The 23,276-nt window shown below is 36.7% G+C and overlaps 2 protein-coding genes and 1 non-coding gene across 5 annotated transcripts; 2 read left to right on the top strand and 1 right to left on the bottom strand.

Annotated features, from left to right (window-relative positions):
- Positions 1-1,647: 1,647 nt before the first annotated feature.
- LOC127264391 (protein ROH1-like) lies at positions 1,648-4,466 on the top strand. The gene is made up of 2 exons (XM_051293873.1): positions 1,648-3,670; positions 4,196-4,466. Exon 1 carries the CDS (start codon positions 2,547-2,549, stop codon positions 3,645-3,647), a length of 1,101 nt encoding a protein of 366 aa, XP_051149830.1. The 5' UTR covers positions 1,648-2,546; the 3' UTR covers positions 3,648-3,670; positions 4,196-4,466.
- Positions 4,467-5,745: 1,279 nt separating this feature from the next.
- LOC127264321 (phospholipase A1-II 1-like) lies at positions 5,746-9,680 on the bottom strand. 3 transcript variants are annotated; one of them, XM_051293792.1, is made up of 4 exons: positions 9,460-9,680; positions 9,228-9,286; positions 8,008-8,666; positions 5,746-6,449 (listed from the first exon to the last, which is right to left on the bottom strand). In XM_051293792.1, exons 2-4 carry the CDS (start codon positions 9,238-9,240, stop codon positions 5,862-5,864), a joined length of 1,260 nt encoding a protein of 419 aa, XP_051149749.1. In that variant the 5' UTR covers positions 9,241-9,286; positions 9,460-9,680; the 3' UTR covers positions 5,746-5,861. The 3 variants fall into 3 exon arrangements, with proteins under 3 accessions (XP_051149749.1, XP_051149750.1, XP_051149748.1); XM_051293793.1 differs by lacking the exon at positions 9,228-9,286; XM_051293791.1 differs by lacking the exon at positions 9,460-9,680 and having other exon boundaries at positions 9,228-9,450.
- Positions 9,681-11,068: 1,388 nt separating this feature from the next.
- TRNAH-GUG (transfer RNA histidin (anticodon GUG)) lies at positions 11,069-11,140 on the top strand. Its single transcript has one exon. It is a non-coding gene; the product is annotated as a tRNA-His (tRNA).
- The last annotated feature ends 12,136 nt before the right edge of the window (positions 11,141-23,276 follow it).

The raw sequence follows: 23,276 nt of genomic DNA, 5'->3' as shown, positions 1-23,276 counted from the left end.
ACATGAACTTAAGCACGAGCTTTTTATTTGCATCAATAAATATTGCTGTGTGTAAAAACTGTTGGCAGAGTAGTCCTGAGTAGAACATGTGATTTTATATTTTTTTTGCCATTTTACTCAATGCCAAATGTTGTTTGAGATGCATAAAACAAATATAGTGAATTTGTTAACATAATTTTAAGTGTTTGTATTTGATAATTAATATTCTTGCGTAAGGTTCGAGTTTGTTATGCATTTGAGTTTGTTTGTAGTGTTTGAATTCCGTTTTGTAAAAGGAATTTCATTTTTTGAGGTTGTGTTTGTATTCGCAAGCTCGTTGCTTATTTGGATATGGATGATATTTTTTAATGTATATATCTAATATATATATATATTTTTTAATTAATAATTTTATAATATATTGTTTTAGCCAACTTTTGTGAATAAGACTTGTCAGTTTTAGCTGAAGATGGCCATAGTTGTGTGTAAGAATGTGTAACTCTTATCTAGTGGTTTGCCAATTATCACCTCACATTTGACGGTGTGCCATTGCATTTGGACAAGATCCTATAGTTGATAAGTGGATAGGATCCATAAATAGTGATGTCTTCTTTGTCAGGTATGTATTCCTTATATTCTAGTTTATGAAATTGAGCCCTACTTAACCAAAAGATTCTCTACATCTTCTCCCTTTGCTGATTGGTGACCATATATCTGTGGAAATGTGATTTCACACACAAATTTCAAAGCCCATTCTTCCACATTTCAGGGCAAGAAAATTTGGGGCCCTCTTGTATTCATTCAATAGTTGATCATAATAATTTTTTTATAATTGAAATTTTAGACCCCACTTCCTGTTGTTATAACCATTTTATGCAGAGGCCATTAAAGATTTCATTTGACTTTAGTGAAGGAGGGCCAGATCTTGTCCCTTCATTGGTTCTGTGACATTTACAACTTCTTCTTAACTCACAAGAATGAAACTTTGGAGGAACTCTGTCAAGACCTTTTATTGGTTTGTAGATATTCAACAGGAAAGGTCAACCATTAATGTATTAGATGGATCAAAGAGTGGTGGAAAGTTGGTAATGAGTTTTCATGCTTTGATTTTGCTGCTAGTCTCATGATATATAACACATTCTGATATTTAGTACTCGTTATTGGTATTTCATTAAATGAAGGAATCTTATTTCAGCTTTGATAAAATTGAAACTATGCTACATTTTACCTAAGTGGTTGTGAAATGTAGAAGAATAATATTTAGGGTGTGTTTGTTATGGGAAATAATTTAAAGAGATCTTTTTTTTTTTTAAGAAAATTGAAGCAGTAATATAAAAATAAGAAATGTGTATAATATATAAAAAAATATGTATTTTTTTAGAAATGAATAAAATCAGAAGATTTGGTGCAAAGGAAACACATCCTTAATCTACTAGGCGGCAGCTACAGCACTGTGTTGTTTGACCGCACATGGTATTATTACATATATATATATATATATTGTATAAGTTAAATATAATAACAAATAATACATGTTAGAATTTCGACAACTATCAAACATGACACAATACAACACATTAATTAACTAATCAGGATAATAATGACCTGAAAGCATCAGATTTTTTTTAAAATTAAAAATTAAGATCATGAAATGTGTTGCTCGAGCTATTTTCAGAGCTTTGAGGGACTGGCTGTGCAAATAAAAGGAGCATGCGTGTACAGATCGCGGCATATAGCGTGTATAAATAAACAAATGCTACTTTTCACTTTTTCCTCCCCAATATTTCCACTTTTCACTGCAGAACACCCTTGTGCGTCCTAATCTATAAAACTAATACAAAACCAAGAATTATTACAGTCTACAATGAGAATTTCGTCGATTTTATGAAAAGTCAGGTTTGTCCCAACAAACCATATTTTACGCGGTCTTAATCACCCACCCTCCCGCAATATGTTTGTTTCTATAATATAAGCTTCTCCTCCTTTCTAGGGTTTCAGGACGCCCGCTTTAAATTGTTTTCATATTCTATTCTCATAATCGGGGACATGTCGTGTCCTTGATTTCGCTCTTTTCTGCCTTTTTGGTCCGAAAGATTGGTGGGATTTTCTTTTGAAGCATAAAGTTCGAATCCTGGGAGCTTTTCTTTGTTGCGTGTGATAAGGGATTGGTTGGATGTGGAACAGTTGTTGAAATTTGATCTTTGTTTTTTGAAATGTGTTCTGTGCATTTTCAGTGATTCTTCGATCTTGGCTGTTGGCGTCTGGATTTGATATGAACTTGCGTTCTTGGGAATAAGATGGGTTCTTTTTTCTCTGAGACAATTTTATGATTAATTACCTGTTGGTTCGACTTTCTTTTCTGGCGTTGTCTGAATATCTTGGCTGTCAATTCTTTTTGTTTATGTAGTATTAGTCTTTTGAAAGTGTAATTGGGCTGCTTTTAGTGTCGATTCACGTTATGATTTCTTTAGTTTTGATGGGCACTTTATTGTTTTCTGTAATCTGAGTGTGATGCGAACAACAGAATTGCATCATCATCGTCATCATCATCAGGGTTTCGATTTTCGATGTTGAACTGGCGCCGTGATCAGGTTCATTCGATGGAATCCAGCGGACAGGAACAAGAACTGGAGGCTTTTCAGAAGCAAGTCACCGATCGCCTGCACAGTCTAGCTGCTGCCGACTCAAATGAATTGCTCTCAATCCCATGGCTCCGGAAGCTTCTAGAAGCATTCCTCAGTAGCCAAGAGGAATTTAGGGCAATTCTTTCCAACAACAGGCCTCATCTAAACAAGCCCCCCATGGAGAGATGCCTCTCCGAATACTTTGAGAGAAGTGTCAAGGCTTTGGATGTTTGCAATGCAGTTAGAGATGGGATCGAGCAAATAAGACAGTGGGGGAAGCTGCTAGAGATTGTGTTATGTGCATTGGACAATCAGAGGAGCATTGGGGAAGGGCAGTTTCGGAGGGCGAAGAAGGCGCTCGATGATTTAGCCATTGGGATGCTCGATGAAAGAGAATCTCATGCCCACATGTCTTTCCGGAACCGTTCTTTTGGGCGCAATACGACGCAGAGGGAGCAGAGGACTTTAGGACAGTTCAGGTCACTGTCTTGGAGTGTTTCGAGGAACTGGTCTGCAGCTAGGCAGCTCCAAGCAATCAGCAGCAACTTGGTAGCTCCGCGGGCTAATGAAATCGCATCTACCAATGGCCTAAGTTTAGCTGTTTTCACAATGGGCTATGTTCTTCTGTTCGTAACATGGGCGCTTGTTGCTGCAATCCCCTGTCAAGATCGCGGGCTTCCAACACATTTCCATTTGACAAAGCAGTTCCCGTGGGCTGTCCCAATGCTGGCGCTTCACGAGAGGATTTTGGAAGAGTGGAAGAAGCGAGACAGGAGAAATGCTTGTGGGCTGTTGAAGGAGATTCATGAGATTGAGATATGCGCGCGCCATTTGAATGAACTGATCGATAATGTCCAGTACCCAATGACGGATGATAAGGAAGGAGAGTTGAAGGATAGAGTTGAGGAAGTGAGGAAAGTGCACGAATCCATAAAGGAAGGAGTCGATCCTTTGGAGCGCCAAATTAGGGAAGTTTTCCACCGGATTGTGCGCAGCCGGACTGAAGGTCTCGATTCAGTCAACCGAGCAAATGGCCATGACTGATTGTTCGATTTTTCCAGTCTGTGGTAAGTGTGTTGTTGTTTTTATGACTGTGTGAAGGTTTTTTACAAATCAAGATTTGGGATTCTGCTGTTTGATGCATTGTCATATCTTTCTTTTTTGTGAGGTGAAATGTGTTAGTAAATATGATAAACTTGTGTGTCCTTTGCTGATTTTGCCAATTCTTGTTCTTGTTCTTGTTTAGACCATCTATATAGCTGGTAATTTTTAATGATAATCAATTATTGTCATATCCATCGAAAACAGTTGTTGTAGTCTGTGAAGAAATGCTAAGATTAGCCGAGGGGCCGGTCTTCATTTGGACAACATACATAGAGAGCTCAATAATTGAGACATGCTTTGTGGGATATCTGATATAGTGTTATAGTCTTGTTGATTACAATCTGCAGATCATGGGGCCATCACCAGACACACTTTTAATTTCGTTGATCATGTTAGGTTTTCTGTGTTCATTTCTTACAATATACATGGTAGTCCCCACCCCACCCCCACCCCCAGTTCCATGTAATAACTGATGTTCCCCGGTGCAGTGTACCCTCAGCCTCCGGCGAAAACCAGCCCATCAAGAGTAGGATGCGCGGTGGATTTGCTCTATAGTTGCACAGTTCTGTTAGCAGCAGGGCAGGGTATTAGTTGAATCGAATCTTTAGTAAGTTTACTGCTGTGCTAAAAACCCAGTCTTTGTGCTAATAAGAATATAATTTACTACCAATTTACTCATCATATGAACCAACACTACTGCCATTATAGTCTTTCTCCTCCCTTCCTATGGATAGAATCAGTCATTTGATTTGTCTCTAACTTAACTGTCTGTCTCATTACAAGGACACACACACACACACACACAGTGTTAGGATTTTTGGGCATAATACAAAGTTTATTGCAAGTATAGAATGGTATAGTCACTCTGCTTGGAACACAATTAGTACACATCTCCATCCATCTATCTGTTCATCCATGGGTTGTTAATCAAATTAAATCTCAAGGCTGTATATGATGTTCTTTGTTTGTTTGTGGTGGAGTGAGTGAGTGAGTGAGTTTGAGTTGGAAGCCAATCCATCCTCCTTGACACTTGATTCGATGAGTTGATGCAAATTAAATAAGCAATCAATCCAATCCAAATTTTACTATTCATACAAATTTTTCTTCTTAAATATATCAAATTAAATTTTTACTTTTTTTTTTTTTTTTTTTTATATTATACTAAAAATCAATTTTACATTCACAATATTGTGCACATTCAAGATTAACAATATTTTTAGATTAAATTAGAACTAATAGTAATAGTTGATTTAATTGGATAGTACTACTAATAGACAATTTTATCAGGGGTGGAAATATGTCAGGTTAGGTCAGACTTTAGCTAAATAGACTAGATCTGTTTTATAAAATTAAAGTATGATCCTTGCCTATCTGTTAAAATATATATCTAAGACTTAGGTTTGATCTACTTTAAAGTTTTGTTTGACCTACGAGCTTATTTAAAGTTTTGTTTGACCTACGAGCTTATTTAAAATGTATATTATTTTTTATTTTTAAATATTTTTCAAACTTAATATTTGTAAGAAAATAAATATTCACTTTGTCCGTATAAAGGCTATCGTTTACTTTTTGCAAGTAGATTTTTGAATATTAATATTATATTAGGTTGTAGTAGAAGAAAAAGAAAAAAATACTTATTATGGTGTGATATAAAAGTAATGACATTTATGTAATAGTGTAAGTTGGAAAGAGTATTTATTAATCAAGTAGGTAGTACAATTACTAAATTATGATTTCAAGAGACAATATAATTATTTATTATATAAAATAAGTCAGCTAAAATAAATTATTTTTTACATTTTTTATTGTCACAAAATATATATATATATTTTTATAAATTATAAACAATTAAAAATATAATATTTGTATATTACATCAAATATATATTGTCTGCTACGCCAAAAAAGTTTTTTTAAAGTTGAAGTCTGAACCAACTCCTAAATTCTAGATGGCTAAACCATATTTTTTACCACTGATCCGTTGTCTTCTTCTATTTTTTTTTCTATACAATAACAACAAACGAATTAAGAAGAAAATATAAATAAAATGGATTAATAAATTTATAATAAAACAATAATTTCATACAAATATATTTTAAAAAAATAAAGTATATATAGATATATGATTTTGTTGTGATTTTGAAAGATGGTTGGATCAAAAATGATCCTGATCATCGTCTTCCTCGAGCTTCCAAGATCCATCTATCTGCTGAACCATTCCTTTATTCTTCTCACACCACCAAAAACTCGGAACACAATACTCCTCCTTCAATGCATCCATATGTTTGTTAACCAACGCCACGCTTCGATCCACTTCCAGCTCGAATCCTCCTCGGCTCCCCTGAGTCCCGGCAACTCCATGCAGATAAACTTCCAGGTTGTGCCAACTGTTGAGGTTCCCCGGCCCCTTAAGGTATCTCGACTTCTCTGTGTCCATTCCTAATTCTACTCCCACTTCTTCGTACCCTATTACAGGGTACATAGGAACCACATCTTTCTCATTTCTTACACGTAGGATGTGAAGGTTGTTAAGGTTGTTCACGAGTTTGTGAAATCGATCATCTCCTACACGAGGGCTGGCGAATGCGAAAACAGCGACCGGACAGCCATTGTTGTGACCGTTGGCAACTATGTCGACTGCATTCAGTGTTGAGACCGCGGCGCCTAGGCTGTGTCCGGTTACAGTTATGCTAATCTCCTCGTTCTTGTACAGCTCAACCAATCTCCGTAGCTCGGTAAGAACCTATAAGAAAACATTATTAGCCATGTTCGAAGTGTTTAATTAACTTCCTTCGGGCGGAAAAGCATAGTTGTTAATTTCGAATAACATTATATAGCATTCAACCGTGTAATAGCTATGACGACCGTTCAAACAAATTGATGTTAAATGAAATAACTCTTTCACCTTATAAGTAATAAGAAGTTTCACATTTTTTTATTTCAATCTGGATCAATACCCAATACTGTATCCATGGCTTTGATACCATGTTAAAAAATGAATCTCAATTCCTTCGTGTGATCAAAAAAAATACTCTCTCCGTCAAGTTACAAAGTATGCATGTTTCTATTTTAGGACGTCCAATTACAAAGTAATTATTTCATTAAATACTCTATATTTTCCCACAAATACCTTTACTTAACATCATATCATTACTTTTATACCAAAAAAGTAAGGGCAAAAATGTTATTACACTACTTTTATCTACCTATTATAATTAAAATACTATTATTTCTTAAACTTTACGCCAAAAGTAAATATATACTTATTGTTTGGACGGAGGGAGTATTGAATACCACCGTTAGTATAAGATTAAAGGACAACTTCGTCTATTAAAAATTAATTTTAAGTTGGAACGAAAATCCTTAATCAAAAAAATTGAATAAATTAATTTATAAATTATCATTTAACCCAATAAAATATTAAATATATATAATTATCGTTCTTATTTTCACCATCCCTATTGTTACTCTTATATGAATATTTCTTCTATTGTATGTTCATTGCTTTGTACAATTTTTTTGTTTTCTTTTCTTAGAGCTAGAAGTAGATATACTATAAAAATTATATTTACAAAATACCAGAATATAATATTTCATATGTCCCAACTCAATATACTATTTTTTGTCATTTTTGTTTGTCTCACACTTCAAAGTATTTTTTTTATTTTAATAAAAGTAATTATATACAAATATAAAACTACTCTTAATTTTTACCTAAATTACAAATACACCATTACTTATACAATTACTTTTTACATAAAATCAAATTACAAAATGTCAAAAATCTTTTAACACTTCCACTAACTAATAAAATATCATTATTTTTTAATCTACTACAAAACCAAAAAGGCCATTTGGATTGAGACGCATATAACTATCACTTCATTTGATTTGGATACGAATTTTGAAGTGCCAGATATTTTTTTGCCTTTTATAGTAAGAAAAATGAAAAAAAGTTTAAAAAGATAAAAAGTAATATGGTTTTTTGAAAAAGTAATATAAAAGGCAAAAATATATATTTTAAAAAGTTAAAAAGTAATATGGCTGGGAGCAAAAATAAGCGCGGTCCAAAAATTTAATTCAAATTCGACACAAAAAAAAAACGAAAAACGAAAAAGGTACTTGATTCTTAAAAAATAGGTTCGAAAAATTTGGACCGTGCTTGACCGACACGCCAATGAACCGAGCTGTGTTAAGCCCATAAATGTCAAACCGGGCCGGCCCAATTTATTAAATTTAATATATATATATATATATATTAACTAATACAATAAATAAAATCAAAAGTTTGAGAACTTCACCTGGTATCTTGCACTCGTCTTGTTAAACCGCGACCGTGGATCATCCGACGTGTAGATAGAGTACCAGCCCAGATGCACCTTCACCTCATCATCATTCCCTTCCAACATCTCCGCCGCAGAAACTGCCGCAAACTCGAAATCATCCATCCACTCCAGCGTCCGAACCGTCCCTCGCCAAACAATCAGCACATCCCGCCGCCCTAACGCCAACCTACCTTCATCCGTCGCCACCGCCACGTACCCAATCCAGTTCGATTCCCTGCTCCACGCTTCCCTCGACCACGACCTCAAAATAAAGGCGTCGGGAACGGGAGCTGAAGAGGTCGCGTAAAGATATTTGGTCACGCAGTAGTCGAACGGATTCGCCATCTTGATCCCAACCTTTTCGAACAGTTCTTGTTTTTTGTATCGGCAGCTCCCGGCGAATTTGGACGCCTTGTCGTTGTTGAATGCGTCGTAGGCTGCCTGAGCTCTTTCGCCGTAGTGAATTATGTAGCGGCGAAGGTTTTGGTCGAGAGGATCTAGTAGGGTTTCCCAGTTGGTTGAGCCGCTGAGGATCTTCCATCTTTTGGCTATGGCGATGGCTGGTGTGTCGTCTTTGTTGGTGGTGATTGTTTTCTTGTTTCTTCTCCCAGTGAAGCAGTTCATTGAGCAGTACCCTGAAGAGTAATATAGAATTGTTGGACTGATTTGATGTCTGTAGTTCTAGCAGATATGGTTTTGAATTTAGGTTTTTTGTTGTTTCAGCAGTTCGATATTGAACTAATAATTTGCAGTTAACTATGCACAATTTAGAGTTAGAGCCGTTAAGCCGAATTTTAAGTGTTCCTTCTTTAATGTTTGCGATAGTATTCGAGCCCTGGTCGTTAAGAATTTTTATTGTTTAAGCTTGTGGTTTGTGTTAGACTAGTTCAGGCTCGATAAAGAAAAATTAAAATTATTTTATTTATTTTAAATTGATATTTTATTTATTTATAAATTATAAATTTATATGCATATATAATATTTATAATAAAAATATTATTTTAGCGAACAAAGCTCAGGCTCATTCGTTAACCAAATGAGCATATTTATGCTGATCGGTTCGACTCGAGCTTTAACTAAGTCGAATTTCTCGGCTCGGTTCATTTAACAGCTCTGTGCAGATAGATAGCTTTTGTAAGATTTTATATTTTCAAACAATGCAATCAATCTTGTATGTAGATATATAAACAAGATACCTGGGAGAACCATGGTGCAGTTTGTCTCAGCCTAGGCAATCAGAAAAGAAGAAGAATTCCTTTAACAGAAACAAAAATAGAAAGATAAAGATGTGAAGCTAAAGAGCTCTACCAATTATATTCACACAGTAAGATCACACAATGTTATGATGAAGCCATTGAATAAAAGATGAGCAATGAGAGATTTTAAGGAAAGTTGGACGATCAAAGATGAAATGATTGAATCATATACCAATTCTTGGATGGAAAGGTGACTCCACTAGATCTCAATCCACAGCCTGCAATGCAAGAAACACCAGGATAATATCATCACAGATACTACTTACTCATTACATGTGTAGCCTACGTTTCTTTACTCAATTTTTTCAAAATTTTACTATTTGGACTTTGCGTCCCTCGAAAAAAATATATTTTTTCTTCTCGCAAAACATCACATCAAATATTATTTTCATACCAAACTCATCAAAAGAAAAAACATACCTGTACAAAATATCTATATATATATTTATATAGTAAATCATCATCATACACTTAATGGCATTATTAGGACATAGATGACCTTGCTTTGAAGCCAAGGCCAAAAGACAAAGCCAAGCCATGGGAGAAGGAATTAACTAAGATACGCTTCCAACTCCCACAAGCAAAACCCAACCCCATCTTCCATCCAAATATATAATATAATATACTATTAAATATTCTCATCGTCTCAATACAATAGTCCTATTTATCATTTTTATCAATCCCAAAATAATAGTTTTATTTGTATAAATAATTATATCACTATAAAACTACCTTTACTTTTTCACTATTATTACACAATTGCCACTATTTTTTTTACACTAATACACTCACAAGGATAAAAAAAATCTCTTATCCGTATTTTTTACCCACTACCAATATAATATCAATATTCCTTAAATTTCATGCCAAACACAATCCAACTCAGACTATAGTTATAGAACAGAGGAAGTATTAATATTAATATTAATTATACTAAGGAGGGATGGATGGAATTGGCAGGTCCTATTTCTTCATCAAATTAGGTGAGTCATCAAGAAAAGCAATCTTATTTGCCATCTATGCAATGCAACTGTCTCACTAAAATATATACCAAAACTTTAAATATATCGAATTTCGATATACCAAAATTTTTAATACGGTATCGGTATATATCGTTTATACCAAAAAATTTCAATTTCGATACGATATCGGTATATACCGATTATACCGAAAATATAATTTTTAATTTTAAAATAATTAAAAAAATTAATAAATATCACTATTCTCCACCACAAAAATATTATGAAAAAAATCAATAAATTTTCAATAGTTTACATATTTTTTGTTATGATTTAAAAAAAATATTAATAATTGTTATTTATATTAATAATTAAATTATTTAAGAAAAATAATATTGGTTCGGTATCATACCGAAATACCGAACTTTCCGAAAATTCATACCGATATTGTACCGAAAACTTCGGTACGGTATTCATACCGTACCGAAATTTTCGGTATACCAAAATTTTCGGTATTTTCGACATGATATGGTACAATAACGGTATTTCGGTATGTTCGGTAAATTTCTCCATACCTAAATATGAATATGATTATTATATTTAGAGCATGTTTGTTTAAGAGATTTTTGACAAAAATTCATTATTTATTCAAAATTTAATTAAAAAAAATATATCGAATCAAACATTTATTTTTTATTTTCTATATTATTCAAAAATTAATTTTACATTCAAAACATCACATCTAACACATATTTATATCACACCATACTACTCCTTAAGATTATGTTATTAATATATTAAGCTCAAAACATATATCATAATGTGGCTGTAGTTTAGTGGTGAGAATTCCACGTTGTGGCCGTGGAGACCTGGGCTCGAATCCCAGCAGCCACAATTAAAATGTCTTTATGTGGATTTCTTTTTTAAAAGCCTTTGATGTTAATTTCGAATCTATAGCTCCTTTTCTTTTTTTTTTTTTTTTTTAACTTTTTATATTGAGAAAAATAATTAGTTTGTATTAAAATTAATTTATAATTAATCATATACTCCCTCGGTCCGACAATTGGTACATTTTTTTATTTTGAGTAAAATTTACTAAATTAGAACATATTTAACAAATATAAATCAATTTAATTAACTATATAAAATTATGTAAAACCTATTTAAAACTCTTTATTGCTATATATCTTCAAAAAAATAAATATCCCTTCCATCCTAATTCAAAATATGTTTTTACCATTTTCGTCGGTTCGATTTCAAAGTATTTCTTTTATATTTTAGAAAAAATAATTATACTAATACCAAGATACGTTTAATTTCTTATTAAAATTACAAACATGCTATTACATATAAAATTACTTTATACATAAAATAAAATGGCGAAAATGTCAAAAATTCTTACACACTTTCATTAATTAATAAAATACTATTATTTTTTTTTATTAACTACAAAACCTCAAATGATCTCTTTAATTAGGGATGAAGGGAGTATTTTATTTAGATTTAAAACTATTTTCCTTCCATAAAGTTAGTTTATATTAATTATAAGTAAATACAAATATTTTTTTATTACTTGTATTATAGAAAATTATATTCTCTATGAAATGATAGATATTCATATTGCATATATTTTTTGTGATATATTTTTTAAATATTTAAATACATATTTTAAAATTTTTAATCATATATTAAACTTATGTTAAAATTACAAATATTATTAATTACATCAAAATAATAAATAATATCATAATTTGCTATTATTAACTAATTAAATATTATTACTTTAAATATTGTATCACTGATTAAATGATTCAATTATATTGGAACAAAATGAGTATATAAATACAAAAATAAATATTTTAAATTTTTTATGTAAGTAAGGTGTAATGGCAATAACACAATTATTATAACTAGTTGTTGAAACTAAATGGATGAAAAAATAATTGTTATTTACAATATAAACTTTTGTTTACTCGTCACTCATGGTTTGAAATTAATTTGAAATAGGGTAATAGATTTGAATTTTTGGTTAAATAATATTTTAATATTATAGTTTATAAAAGAAAATAAAATTTGTATATTTTTATTGAAAATGATGTGGAATAAATAATACTCTATTCTTCCAAAACAATAGAAACATTTGAAATGGACACAAGAATTAAAGAATAATAGTATTATATTGATAGTAGATGTAAAAGTGTTTTTAAAATACCAAATGTTTTTAAAAAACCAAAATATTCTTACTTTATATAATATTTTATAAAAATGTGGGGAGGTAGTTACCAAAAATGGAAATGAGACTATTGTTTTAGGACGGACGAAAATAACAAAATGAGACTATTGTTTCATAGCAGAGTAATTTAAAATCATAAAAGAACAAGCATGAATCTTATTTTATTTTAGCGTATTGTTTTAAGTATTGTTTCATATTATTGGTTTCAAAATTTAGCGTAAATCTCCAATTTATTTTAAAAATTGCGTGGAGCTTCCTTATACTTTCAGAAATGTTTTCAAAACTCAGTGTAAATTTCACTTTACTTAAAAAAAAGGCAAAATAGAAAAAAAAAAAAACCATGTGATTTTACGAATTCGCTAAAAACCCCTCGTAGTCCTAAAATTCCAAAAAAAATGTACTTGTGCTTTCCAAAATATTGCACACTCTCCCCCTCTTTAAATTTGACTAACAAACGTTAAATTTTATGAGATTTAACAGTTATACACTTATTTATATATTTTTTAATTTATTTCTCTCTCTCGTATTCGTTATTCTTCTGTTCTTTCTTCTTTTCTTCTCCTCAACTTATTTCCTCCATCTTTCTTCCCCAAATTCTTCTTCACACGTCTTTTTCCTCAATTTTTTTCTTCATCTTTTCCAATTTTTTTCACGGCCGTTCCATCCATTCTTTATTTTATTTTTTTTCTCCCAATTTTCCTTTTTCTTCTTCATCTCAAATTCTTCTTTGAAGAATTAAGAATTGAAAAAGAATAAGAAGAGAAAAAAAAAAAAAAAGACAACGGACAGAAGCAGCTGTAGCAAGAAAGAAGAAAGAAAAAGATAAATAGAAAAAAGAAGAGAGGAGAAGAAGAAGAGGAAGAGGCTGGACATCAAGTATTTTTTTTCTTTTTTTTTTCTTCAATTTTATTTTTTTTCTATCTCTTTTTTTCCCAATTTTTTTTTCTTTATTTTTTCTCCCCAATTCCTTCTTAGCCGATAGCAGGTTCTTCTTTTCTTCTTACGTTGAATTCAAATCTTGATGTCAAATTGATTTTTTAAATTTCTAAATTTGGTAAAATAGAAGAAGAAATATTTCTGGGTTTGATAGAATAGAAGAAGAAAACTTACACATTCTCGTTTCCATTTTCATGTCCGGTTGATTAATTGTATAAATTTGGGATCGATTTCAAATTTGATTGTGTTTAGCGGATTTAAAATGAAAAAATAAATAAATTGAGATTAAATTCTAAAATGAAGAAGAAGAATAAGGAGGAAGAAGAATGGAGAAGAAGACGACGCTGTAAAAAGTAGTTATTAGGATATTTTAGTAATTCTTTGTGACCAAAAATTACATTTCAGGCGTACAACCCCCGTTAAATCTAACAGAGAAGAGATTTTTTTGCAACATTTTGGAAACCACAGGTAGATTTTTTTGGAGTTTTAGAATCACAAGGAGTTTTCAGCAATTTCGGAAAACCACAAATGATTTTTTTTTTTTGCTATTTTGCCCTTGAAAAATTGCATGATGTTTCTTATACTTTAAAAAATATTGCATGAAATTCCCCCTATGAAAAAAAAAAAAAAAAAAACCAAAATACACTAACTTTTATTCAAGGTACAAACATACCCTTAACTTTTAAACATAAAAGTACTTTATATACAAAATCAAATGACAAAAAATGTTTAAAACTCTTACACACTTCTACTAACTCATAAAATATTATTATTTATTAATCTATTACAAAACTCCAAAGAGCCATTTGATCAGGGACGGAGGGGGTATAATTTAATAATCCTTCGGTCCCAGCAGGAATGACCCTTTTGGTTAAGCAGATTGTATTCTAGGTAGTGTAGATTAATAACTTATTAATAATAGATTATTATAATATTTTATTATTTTTATATAAATAGTATTGTTAGCATTTAAATATTTTTAGTATTATATCTCAATAAAATATATGCAATATAGATATTATTTTATAGATAATAAAATTTTATATAATACTTGTTGATGTAATTTTTCAACAAAAATAAAGTAAAATTCAAAGATATAGAAAATATCTTTAAACTTGATTAATTAGTGCCTGAGATTAGAAATCTCTAAACACTGTATGGTACAGACAATAAACTGGAAAATAAAAGACTGAAATTTAAAGTGGTGATCCCCAAATCTGACTTTGCTTTGTTGAAGTTGATTGAAGATGCCCTGCCAAATGATGATCCAAATCCTTAAATATTCTCTGGGAAACCGTACTGAAAAAACCGTCACCCGAACGGTTACAACGTCTCCTTCCCAACCGTCTTCCAATCCTCCTCCTGCTGACACGTGTCCTCAGCAGACCAAAATTATCCCTATATTCCACTCTTTGAACTGGCCACAGACCTTCCGCCCTTTAGGCCCGACTGCCAAACTACAATAGTATGGGTCCGACTGCCAATCCTCCCGACTTGCACACCATCTGACTTGATTGGATTAGCTACAGACATCCCGACTAACAAACCACCCTATTTGCGGACTTCCCGTCCTGAGGGCCTCCCGACCTGCGGACTTCCCATCCTGATGACTTTATGTCTTGAAGACCTCCCGACCTGAAAACCTTCCGACTTGAGGTCTTTCCGTCCTGAGGACCTACCGACTTGAGGTCCTTCCGTCCTGATGACTTTCCATCTTGAGAACCTCCCGACCTGAAAACCTTCCGACCTGAGGTCTTTCCGTCTTGAGGACCTCCCGACCTGAAGACCTTCCGACCTGAGGTCTTTCCGTTTTGAGGACCTACCGACCTGAGGTCCTTCCGTCCTGATGACTTTCCGTCTTGAGGACCTCCCGACCTGAAGACTTTCCGACCTGAGGTCTTTCCGTCTTGAGGACTTACCGTCCTGAAGACCTTCCGTCTTGAGGACCTACCGACCTTAGGTCCTTCCGTCCTGAGGACTTTCCTTAGAAATAAACTTATTTTTCCTTGATTTCCTTACGGTGTCCTTCAGCCAGTTCAATCAACTCTATTGCCAGGCCCATTCTTCTTTTTACCTTGGGCTTTTAACCTAATTCTAAATTTCGTACGTAACAACTTGCCCGCCGCCAAGGGACTTTCAAACGCCAGTTAACAATCAATGTTTGGAAGTTCATACATCACTACCCTCTTGAAAAACTCCCTTAGCAACTGCAACACTCCTGATTAACTTCCTTCCCCGCAATACGAGCATTTGTGAATCACAATCCCAAAACACTCTAATCATGGCGAATCAATGCATTCCTGCCCTTCCTTTCGACGGAAACCTCCCGGAGGGCCCATTTTCCGCCTCGAAAGTACTAACTCCGATGATCCGCCCATACTGCACGACTCCTGAAGACTCAAACCGGATGAGGGAAGTTTTGGAATCCCGAAATTCCTTGGCTATCAATAACCCTAACTACCAAGCAGTTCGCATTCGAGACAGCATCAAAACCCATCTCACAGACCCAAAAGATCCTTACCGCGCTTGGTATCGACGGGTAGCAGAACACTTCCAAACCCAATGGCGATCTCAAAAAATCGACCAGGCCATACTATTGTCCACCATGCCTATCAACCTGCATGAGAAGGTGCTGTTGGCCATGTCTGCCTTCTGGAATGCGGAAAATGGGACTTTCCTCTTACCATCGGGCCCCTTTGGTCCAACTCTTATGGATGTGGCAATGATCGCGCATCTCCCAGCCGTGGGTGAAGACCCTGTGATGGGAGCCCTAGATGGGCAGGAGCCATCAGAAGACCATCCAGGGTGGTCTTTACAAGGTGTGAAGGAATGGGGTTGGACAAAGTTCGCAACCGACCAACAAGGGGCTCCAGGGACCCCTGTAACCGACCGGGAGCATACTGCCTTTATCCTTTTCTGGCTTTGTAGGTATGTTATTGTTTCCCCTTCCAAATGTGTTCTTCCTTCTCATCTCGACCTGGCCATTCATATCGCGTCAGGTCGGTTCTTTTCCCTTGGCACCCTGTTTTTAGCCAATCTGTTTGAAGGACTTACTAGAGTTAGCCTTCGTCTAACAGATAATGATAGTAGAAAATTAGACACTGCCGCGTCGGGTCCTTTTTGGTTTTTAGAACTTTGGTTCCGTCTTTACTTCCCCAACGCGTTTAACTTAGGATCTCCACCTACTATGCCAACATCTGAAAAACATTTGGGATTAGCCCTCAACCGACTCTGCTCAGGACGCAATAAACTCCAATCTTCCGATCCAATAATAACCGCAATTTTAACAGATACCCGCAGTAACTCTCGATTTTCTATGTATAAAAAGTATGCGGGTTATGCTCCCGACCATTTCTGGCCCTTTCCGGCACCAAATCCTTTTCCGACTCCTGAGCCTTGTCCTCATCCCACCTATTCTTTTGCCTGGGATGTTGCCCTCAAACCCAGGTCTCTTTTTAGTAGCAAAAAACTTGATAAGAAGGGGCAGAAAACCTTTTACACTTTTAATTATGAACCTCAATTCATGGCGCGCCAGTTCGGCTGCTGCCAAGGTATCCCTGGACCCGTCGCTTGTCCGCATATAATTTTTCAAAGTCCTGACCGACGAGTCCTACCTAATTCAATCCGCTCTTATATCTCCCAGCTCACCACGTATATAGTTTCCAACTCTTATATTCCTTTCCGCTCCAACCCTGAGACTGTAGATACATTCAATGAATGGTGGTCGGTTGTATGGCCCCTGATTTCCCCTGATGAGGGTCGGTTACTGAACATACTCCTTCCCCCCCAAGGATTGGTTCTAGGGGCGGCTAGACATACTAGCACTCAACAACAAACAGCCGCCCCGGGAATCGGATCTAGTGTTCCCATGCGAAAAAGGAAGGCTTCCCAGCTGCAAACACCCCCGACCTCTGGGGCTGACCAGCAAGCACCAGCAGACCTTGGAATAACTAGGATGTCAGCAAGGACCCGACCCCGAATTGGTAATTTTTCTTAACACCGTGAACCAATTCACTATATCGTAACTTTGATTTTACTCATTTCATTCACCAGAACCGACCTTGGTGACACCGACCACACAACCGACGCCACTCCCAGCCGACCATTCAACCGGACCTTTGGTCCAGACCGATTTGCCAATGAGCAGTCGGGCGGAGGACCCGACAAGGAGGCAAACTCTTCCTCCCGTACCGAGGAGTGGTCGGGCCAGGCACCCGACCAGGAGGCAATCTTTATCAGCAGTGCCTATAGAACCAGTAAGTTTTCTCATCAGCAATACTTAGGATTCTAATGACCAACCTTGAAATATTTAACAACGACATTTCCATGATTTTTCACAGACACCTTCACCCATCGCATCAGCAGCAGGGGTCTCTTCTGACAGCGAGGGGACTACTTCCCAGATGGGTCGACCGCCATACATGGCATCAGACTCATCCATGTCGAAGGAAGGACCAACTGTCCCTGCCGAAGCGGACCCTCACAACAACATATCTGCTGCTGGTGATCTCGAAATAGTCCAATCGGATGCAGCCGCACTGGGAACCGAAAGTGTCCCGGCTGCGGCTATCCCAGATGCTCCAGAGATCCCGGCTGCAGTGGCTCTAGATGCAGCCGCCCAACCTGCAGCCGCCCAACCAGCAGCAGCGTTACTTCCAGCAATCGAGTGGCAGGCAGAAGAACCACCTGTGGCAGCCCAACCTCCAGAAATGGAAGAAGTTTCTTCATCCGATTCGGAGACTTATGTGAATTTGGTAAGATTAAACCAATCCATGCCATAATGTTTCTTTCGAAAAACACTAACTGTTTCAAATACTACTTTCCCTAGGGACCCAGGTCGGCACCTCAGCGACCATTTGCAGCAGCCGACGAGTCGGCTGCTATTATACCAGCTGTCTGCCCTATTCGACCGACCTCATTGCTGCCCCCCTCACTGACAGCAGTCCGCCCAGAGGTAACACATATCTTATATGAATAAATTTGCACCTCCCTTGGAATACTTATTGACACTGTAAGACTTGTAGGGGCCTTCGGACTTAGCTATCCTTTCAACTGTTCCGGTTCCAACGGAGGCTCAAACTATATTCACTGAGGCCATTAACCATCCTCTGTCAGAATTAAGATCCGATTTATTGGACAAACTCATTCAGACGGTTGGTGGCCTTCTTTTTTACACTCCGACGGAATCACCAGCCGTCCCCATTCTGCATCGGCTGATGGAAAGACTTACAGAGCTCAAAACTGAAGTGATAGTTATTGGACTCCTGTCAGCCGAAACCCCCCAGCCCGACTTCGATCAAACAACACTGGAGAATTCTTTGGCCAAGACCCGAGAATCCCTTCAGCAAACTACTGGACGGCTGGACGGTCTCCTTAGCACAAAGGCTCAAGTTGATGAAGCCATCCAGAAAAAGGAAGCAGAATTGCGGGAGCTAAGGAAAGAACAGTCTACCCTGGATAAGCAAATTACCAATGAGCAGCGTCTGCTTGAGAAGTATACAAAGAACGAGGCTGAATTGGATCAAGAGTTGAAAACCCAAGCTCGATCCCAATTCATCAGAAGATACCAGACGGCTGCCAATACCAAAAGGCTATCCAGGGATGAAATCAAATGGACGAATATAAAAACTGCTTTAGGGGCACTTTTGTAATACCTCCCCCCTGTAACAACATTTGACTTAGCAATATATATTTTCTTCTTCTCTCAAAACAAGGATCACCTCTCAATTTCCAACTTTGTAGGAATCGAAACAAATTCCTTCTTTAAAAGAACACTGTTTCTCACATTTTAAGAAACACATCCCAAGGCATATTTTGAAAACCAAAACACTTGAAGTGTTAACAAACATGGCGAATGACCGACCTCATGTTCCATCAAGCAACTGGGAGGGTGTTCTTCAACCCTTCTTTGTAGGTAATCACCCTATTGGAGGCCATGCAGAAGACTTGTTACATGTACTCAAGCAACTAGACTTCAAATTCCGATTCTCCCAACGAGGAAGAAGAACCATTCATCGCGTCATCCGCCTAATGGAAAAAATCATTGAGGGGTATGAACCTCTTCGTGACATCCTTAGCCGTATTCCTGATCTCCATCATCACATGGAAATGATTGAAAATCACGCAGCAACCATTCTTCCAGATCTTGGTTGGGATAATATCTTTTCCAACCAACGAAAAGTCTTTTCAAGATTGCGTACCATTGTTGACCGTGAACATCAAGCCATAACAGACGTGCAAGCACGTACCAATCAAGACTTAGACGAAATGCAAAGCCAATGGGAGAGGTACCGACCAGATTTGGAAGATCTTATTGAAGAAGAACCAGAGCTAATATCCACTCACTGGGATGAAAAGTCTGATTCAGAGGCAGAAAACTTCTCACAAATACATGACTAACAGAAATGAACCTTTAAATAGGTTCGAACCCCACACATGGGTTCTGAGAATAATATTTTGCTTCAGGCAGTTTTGTTATCTGAAAAGGCAGGATAATACCTCTTCAGATATTTAGCATTAATACAATCATGTACTCTCTTACCTTCATGATTTACAATAATGAAAGCACCATTCCCAATATCTTTTTGAATAATGTATGGTCCGTCCCAATTCGGTGACCATTTTCCCAATTGGTCCGTTTTCTTATATGTAGGAAGAATGGTCTTGCAGACTAGGTCTCCTTTTTGGAATGTCCTATGAAGAACTTTCTTTCCGTAACTCCTTGCTCTGATTTCACTCTGTTTCACACTTCGACTTATTGCATGAAGTCGGCTAACATCCAAATCCTCCAATTGTTGCATCATGAATTGTTGGTACTCTTTTGTAAGATCACCATCAGTAAACTCTGTTCGGCTAGAAGATACTCGGATTTCGGCTGGTAAAACAGCATCTTGGCCAAACGTGAGTTGGTAAGGTGAGAACCCTGTGGCCGTATTCCTGGTATTCCTATGTGCCCATAAAGCCTGAGATAATAACAAATGCCACTTTCTTGGGTTCCCTTCAACCATCTTCTTTATAATCCCAATAATAATCTTATTTGCTGCTTCCGCTTGTCCATTGGCTTGGGGATAATAAGGTGACGAATGGTGTAATCGAACACCAAATTCTGCTAAGAAACTAGAGAACTTTTCCCCTGTGAAAACCAGGCCTTGGTCGGTTGTTATAGACTGAGGAATGCCATATCTGTAAATAATTTGATTCAAAACGAAGTCTATCACCTCCTTCTGGTCTACATTTTTCAAAGCAACCGCTTCTACCCATTTGGTAAAGTAGTCAGTCGCGACCAATATGAAACAATGATGTTTCGATGAGGCTGGATGTATCTTACCAATAATATCCATAGCCCATGATTTAAAAGGCCATGGTTTTGCCAAGAATTGCAATTCGGTTACTGGCAAATGGTTTAAGTTTCCATGTCTCTGACATTCCTGACAGCCTTTGGCAAATTGTATGCAATCTTCAAAAATCTTTGGCCAGAAAAAACCCAAACGATGAATGGCCCACCTCATATTCAGACCTGCCCGATGAGCTCCACATATCCCACCATGTACTTCTGTCATTACCTCTAGAGCTTCTTTAGATCCCAAGCATTTCAAAAGTAAACCTTCAAATGATCTCTTGTACAAAATTCCATTTATCAATTGAAAACGTAAAGCCTTCAATCGTGTCGCAATTGAAACACTCGCACCTGGATTCTGTAAATACAGGATAAGCTCTGTTCTCCAATCGGGCACTGTTTCGCCGTCGGACTCCTGTCCGACAATAACTTCGCAGTCGGGCTCCTGACCGACCGTCTCCTGCCCGACAGCCTCGCAGTCGGGCTCCTGTCCGACAATCTTCTGCTCGACCGTAACTTCGCAGTCGGGCTCCTGACCAACCGTCTCCTGCCTGACCACTTCGCAGTCGGGCTCCTGTCCGACAGTCTCCTGCCCGACAATAACTTCGCAGTCGGGCTCCTGTCCGACAGTCTCCTGCCCAACAATAACTTCGCAGTCGGGCTCCTGTCCGACAGTCTCTTGCCCGACCATTCGGTCACATATTGGGTCTGTCTTTTCTTCTATGCCTGACTTGACCTCCGACCCAATATCCTCCAGAATTCCTTTACAGGCCCTTTGAGCCAATTCATCAGCACATTGGTTTTCTTTCCTCGGAACGAACTCAATTATTACTTCTGAGATTCTTGTCAGTAACCGACCCACAATATCCCTGTATCTGCGAAGATGAGGATAATTGCAAACATATTGATTGTTTACCTGGTTGATTACTAGTTGAGAATCCCCCTTTATGATTACAGATTGGACCTTCCTGGCTATTAAAGCCTCCAAACCCAAAATTAAAGCTTCATATTCTGCCGAATTATGGGTCATGGCTTCCAATCGTAGTTGTAAATTGATCTTTTGACCATCAGGTCCTTGCAAAAAGACCCCTGCCCCTGATTTGTTTCCAGAGGTAGAGCCATCAAAGAACATCAACCATGTTCTGGTACTTATATAAGGTACACATCCGACCTGTAGATTATCCAGATATGATGAACAATTAAATGGTCGGACACTATCACAAAGAGAATACCCGACTTGTGAGAATTCTGCTAAGAAGTCAGCTACTGCTTGTCCCTTGATTGCCCTCAACGGGGAATGTTGAAGATCAAAAGGAGCCAATTTGATGGCCCACTTCATGAGTCTGCCCTTCATAGTAGGTCTCTGTAAAATCAATTTAATGAGATCCACCTTTGATATGACCTCAACTCTTCTGGGCAGCAAATAATGCTCGAGTTTAGTACAAGCAAAGACCAATGAATAACACATTTTTTCTGGCATAGTGTAATTCAGTTCTGGTCCTGTAAGGGTTTTACTGAGATAGTAGATTGCCCTTTCCTTCCCGTCATCACCATCCTGTGCCAATAAACAGCTAACCACTTCATATGTATTTGCCAAATAAAGTTTGAGTGGCCGACCTTGTTTAGGAGGCATCAAGACTGGAGGGTGAACCAATGCCTGTTTGATAGCATCTAAAGCCGTCTGCTGATCGGGACCCCATTCAAAAGCATGTCTTCCAGCTTTCAACAATTTAGTAATGGGTCTGACCTTGCCAGCAGCATTAGAAATGAAACGCCTCAAATAGTTCACCTTACCCAAAAGACTTTGGATTTCTTTAACCGTCTTGGGTGGCCGACTGTCAAGAATGGCTTTAGCCTTATTGGCATCGATTTCAATTCCTCTCTCATGAACTAGAAATCCTAAAAAGCTCCCGGCTGATATTCCAAAAGCACATTTGGTTGGATTCATTTTCAACTTGTACTTCTTCATTCTTTCGAATGCCTCTTCAAGATTTCTCAAATGTTCGTCAAAACTGGAAGATTTAACAATAACATCATCAATATAAACTTCCATAGATTTGCCAATTAAATCATGAAAGATTGAGTTCATGGCTCTTTGGTAAGTTGCCCCTGCATTCTTTAAACCGAATGGCATGACTGTCCATTCATAAATACCTAAAGCTCCTGGGCACCTGAATGCTGTCTTAGGAATGTCTTCTTCTGCCAGAAATATTTGGTTATAACCTGCATAACCATCCATCAGACTAAGGATTTTATGCCCTGCTGCTGCATCTATCAGCATGTCGGCCATAGGCATCACATATTCGTCCTTAGGGGTAGCTAGATTCAAATCCCTGAAATCAATGCATATCCTTATCTTACCATTTTTCTTGACCACTGGCACAATGTTAGCCAGCCACTCCGCATAACGGCAAGGCTGAATGAAACCCACTTTGAGGAGTTTTTGGATTTCTTCCTTAATTTGAGGCATTAGATCCGGACTCATTCGCCTTGGAGGTTGTTTGTAAGGTTTACAACCTTCTTTG

This window comes from Andrographis paniculata, unplaced genomic scaffold (genome assembly GCF_009805555.1).
Source record: "Andrographis paniculata isolate CXL003 unplaced genomic scaffold, ASM980555v1 Contig70END, whole genome shotgun sequence".
NCBI lineage: Eukaryota > Viridiplantae > Streptophyta > Magnoliopsida > Lamiales > Acanthaceae > Andrographis > Andrographis paniculata.
Note: the sequence above shows the minus strand (reverse complement) of the source record. Positions and strands in the feature narration are given on the sequence as shown.

Excerpts from the sequence above, each read along its gene's own strand:
- LOC127264321 (XM_051293792.1), bottom strand. Across the intron at positions 6,450-8,007 it reads AGACGAGTGCAAGATACCAG|GTTCTTACCGAGCTACGGAG; the intron begins GTGAAGTTCTCA and ends GTTTTCTTATAG.
- LOC127264391 (XM_051293873.1), top strand. The coding sequence starts at position 2,547 with ATGTTGAACTGGCGCCGTGATCAGGTTCATTCGATGGAATCCAGCGGA.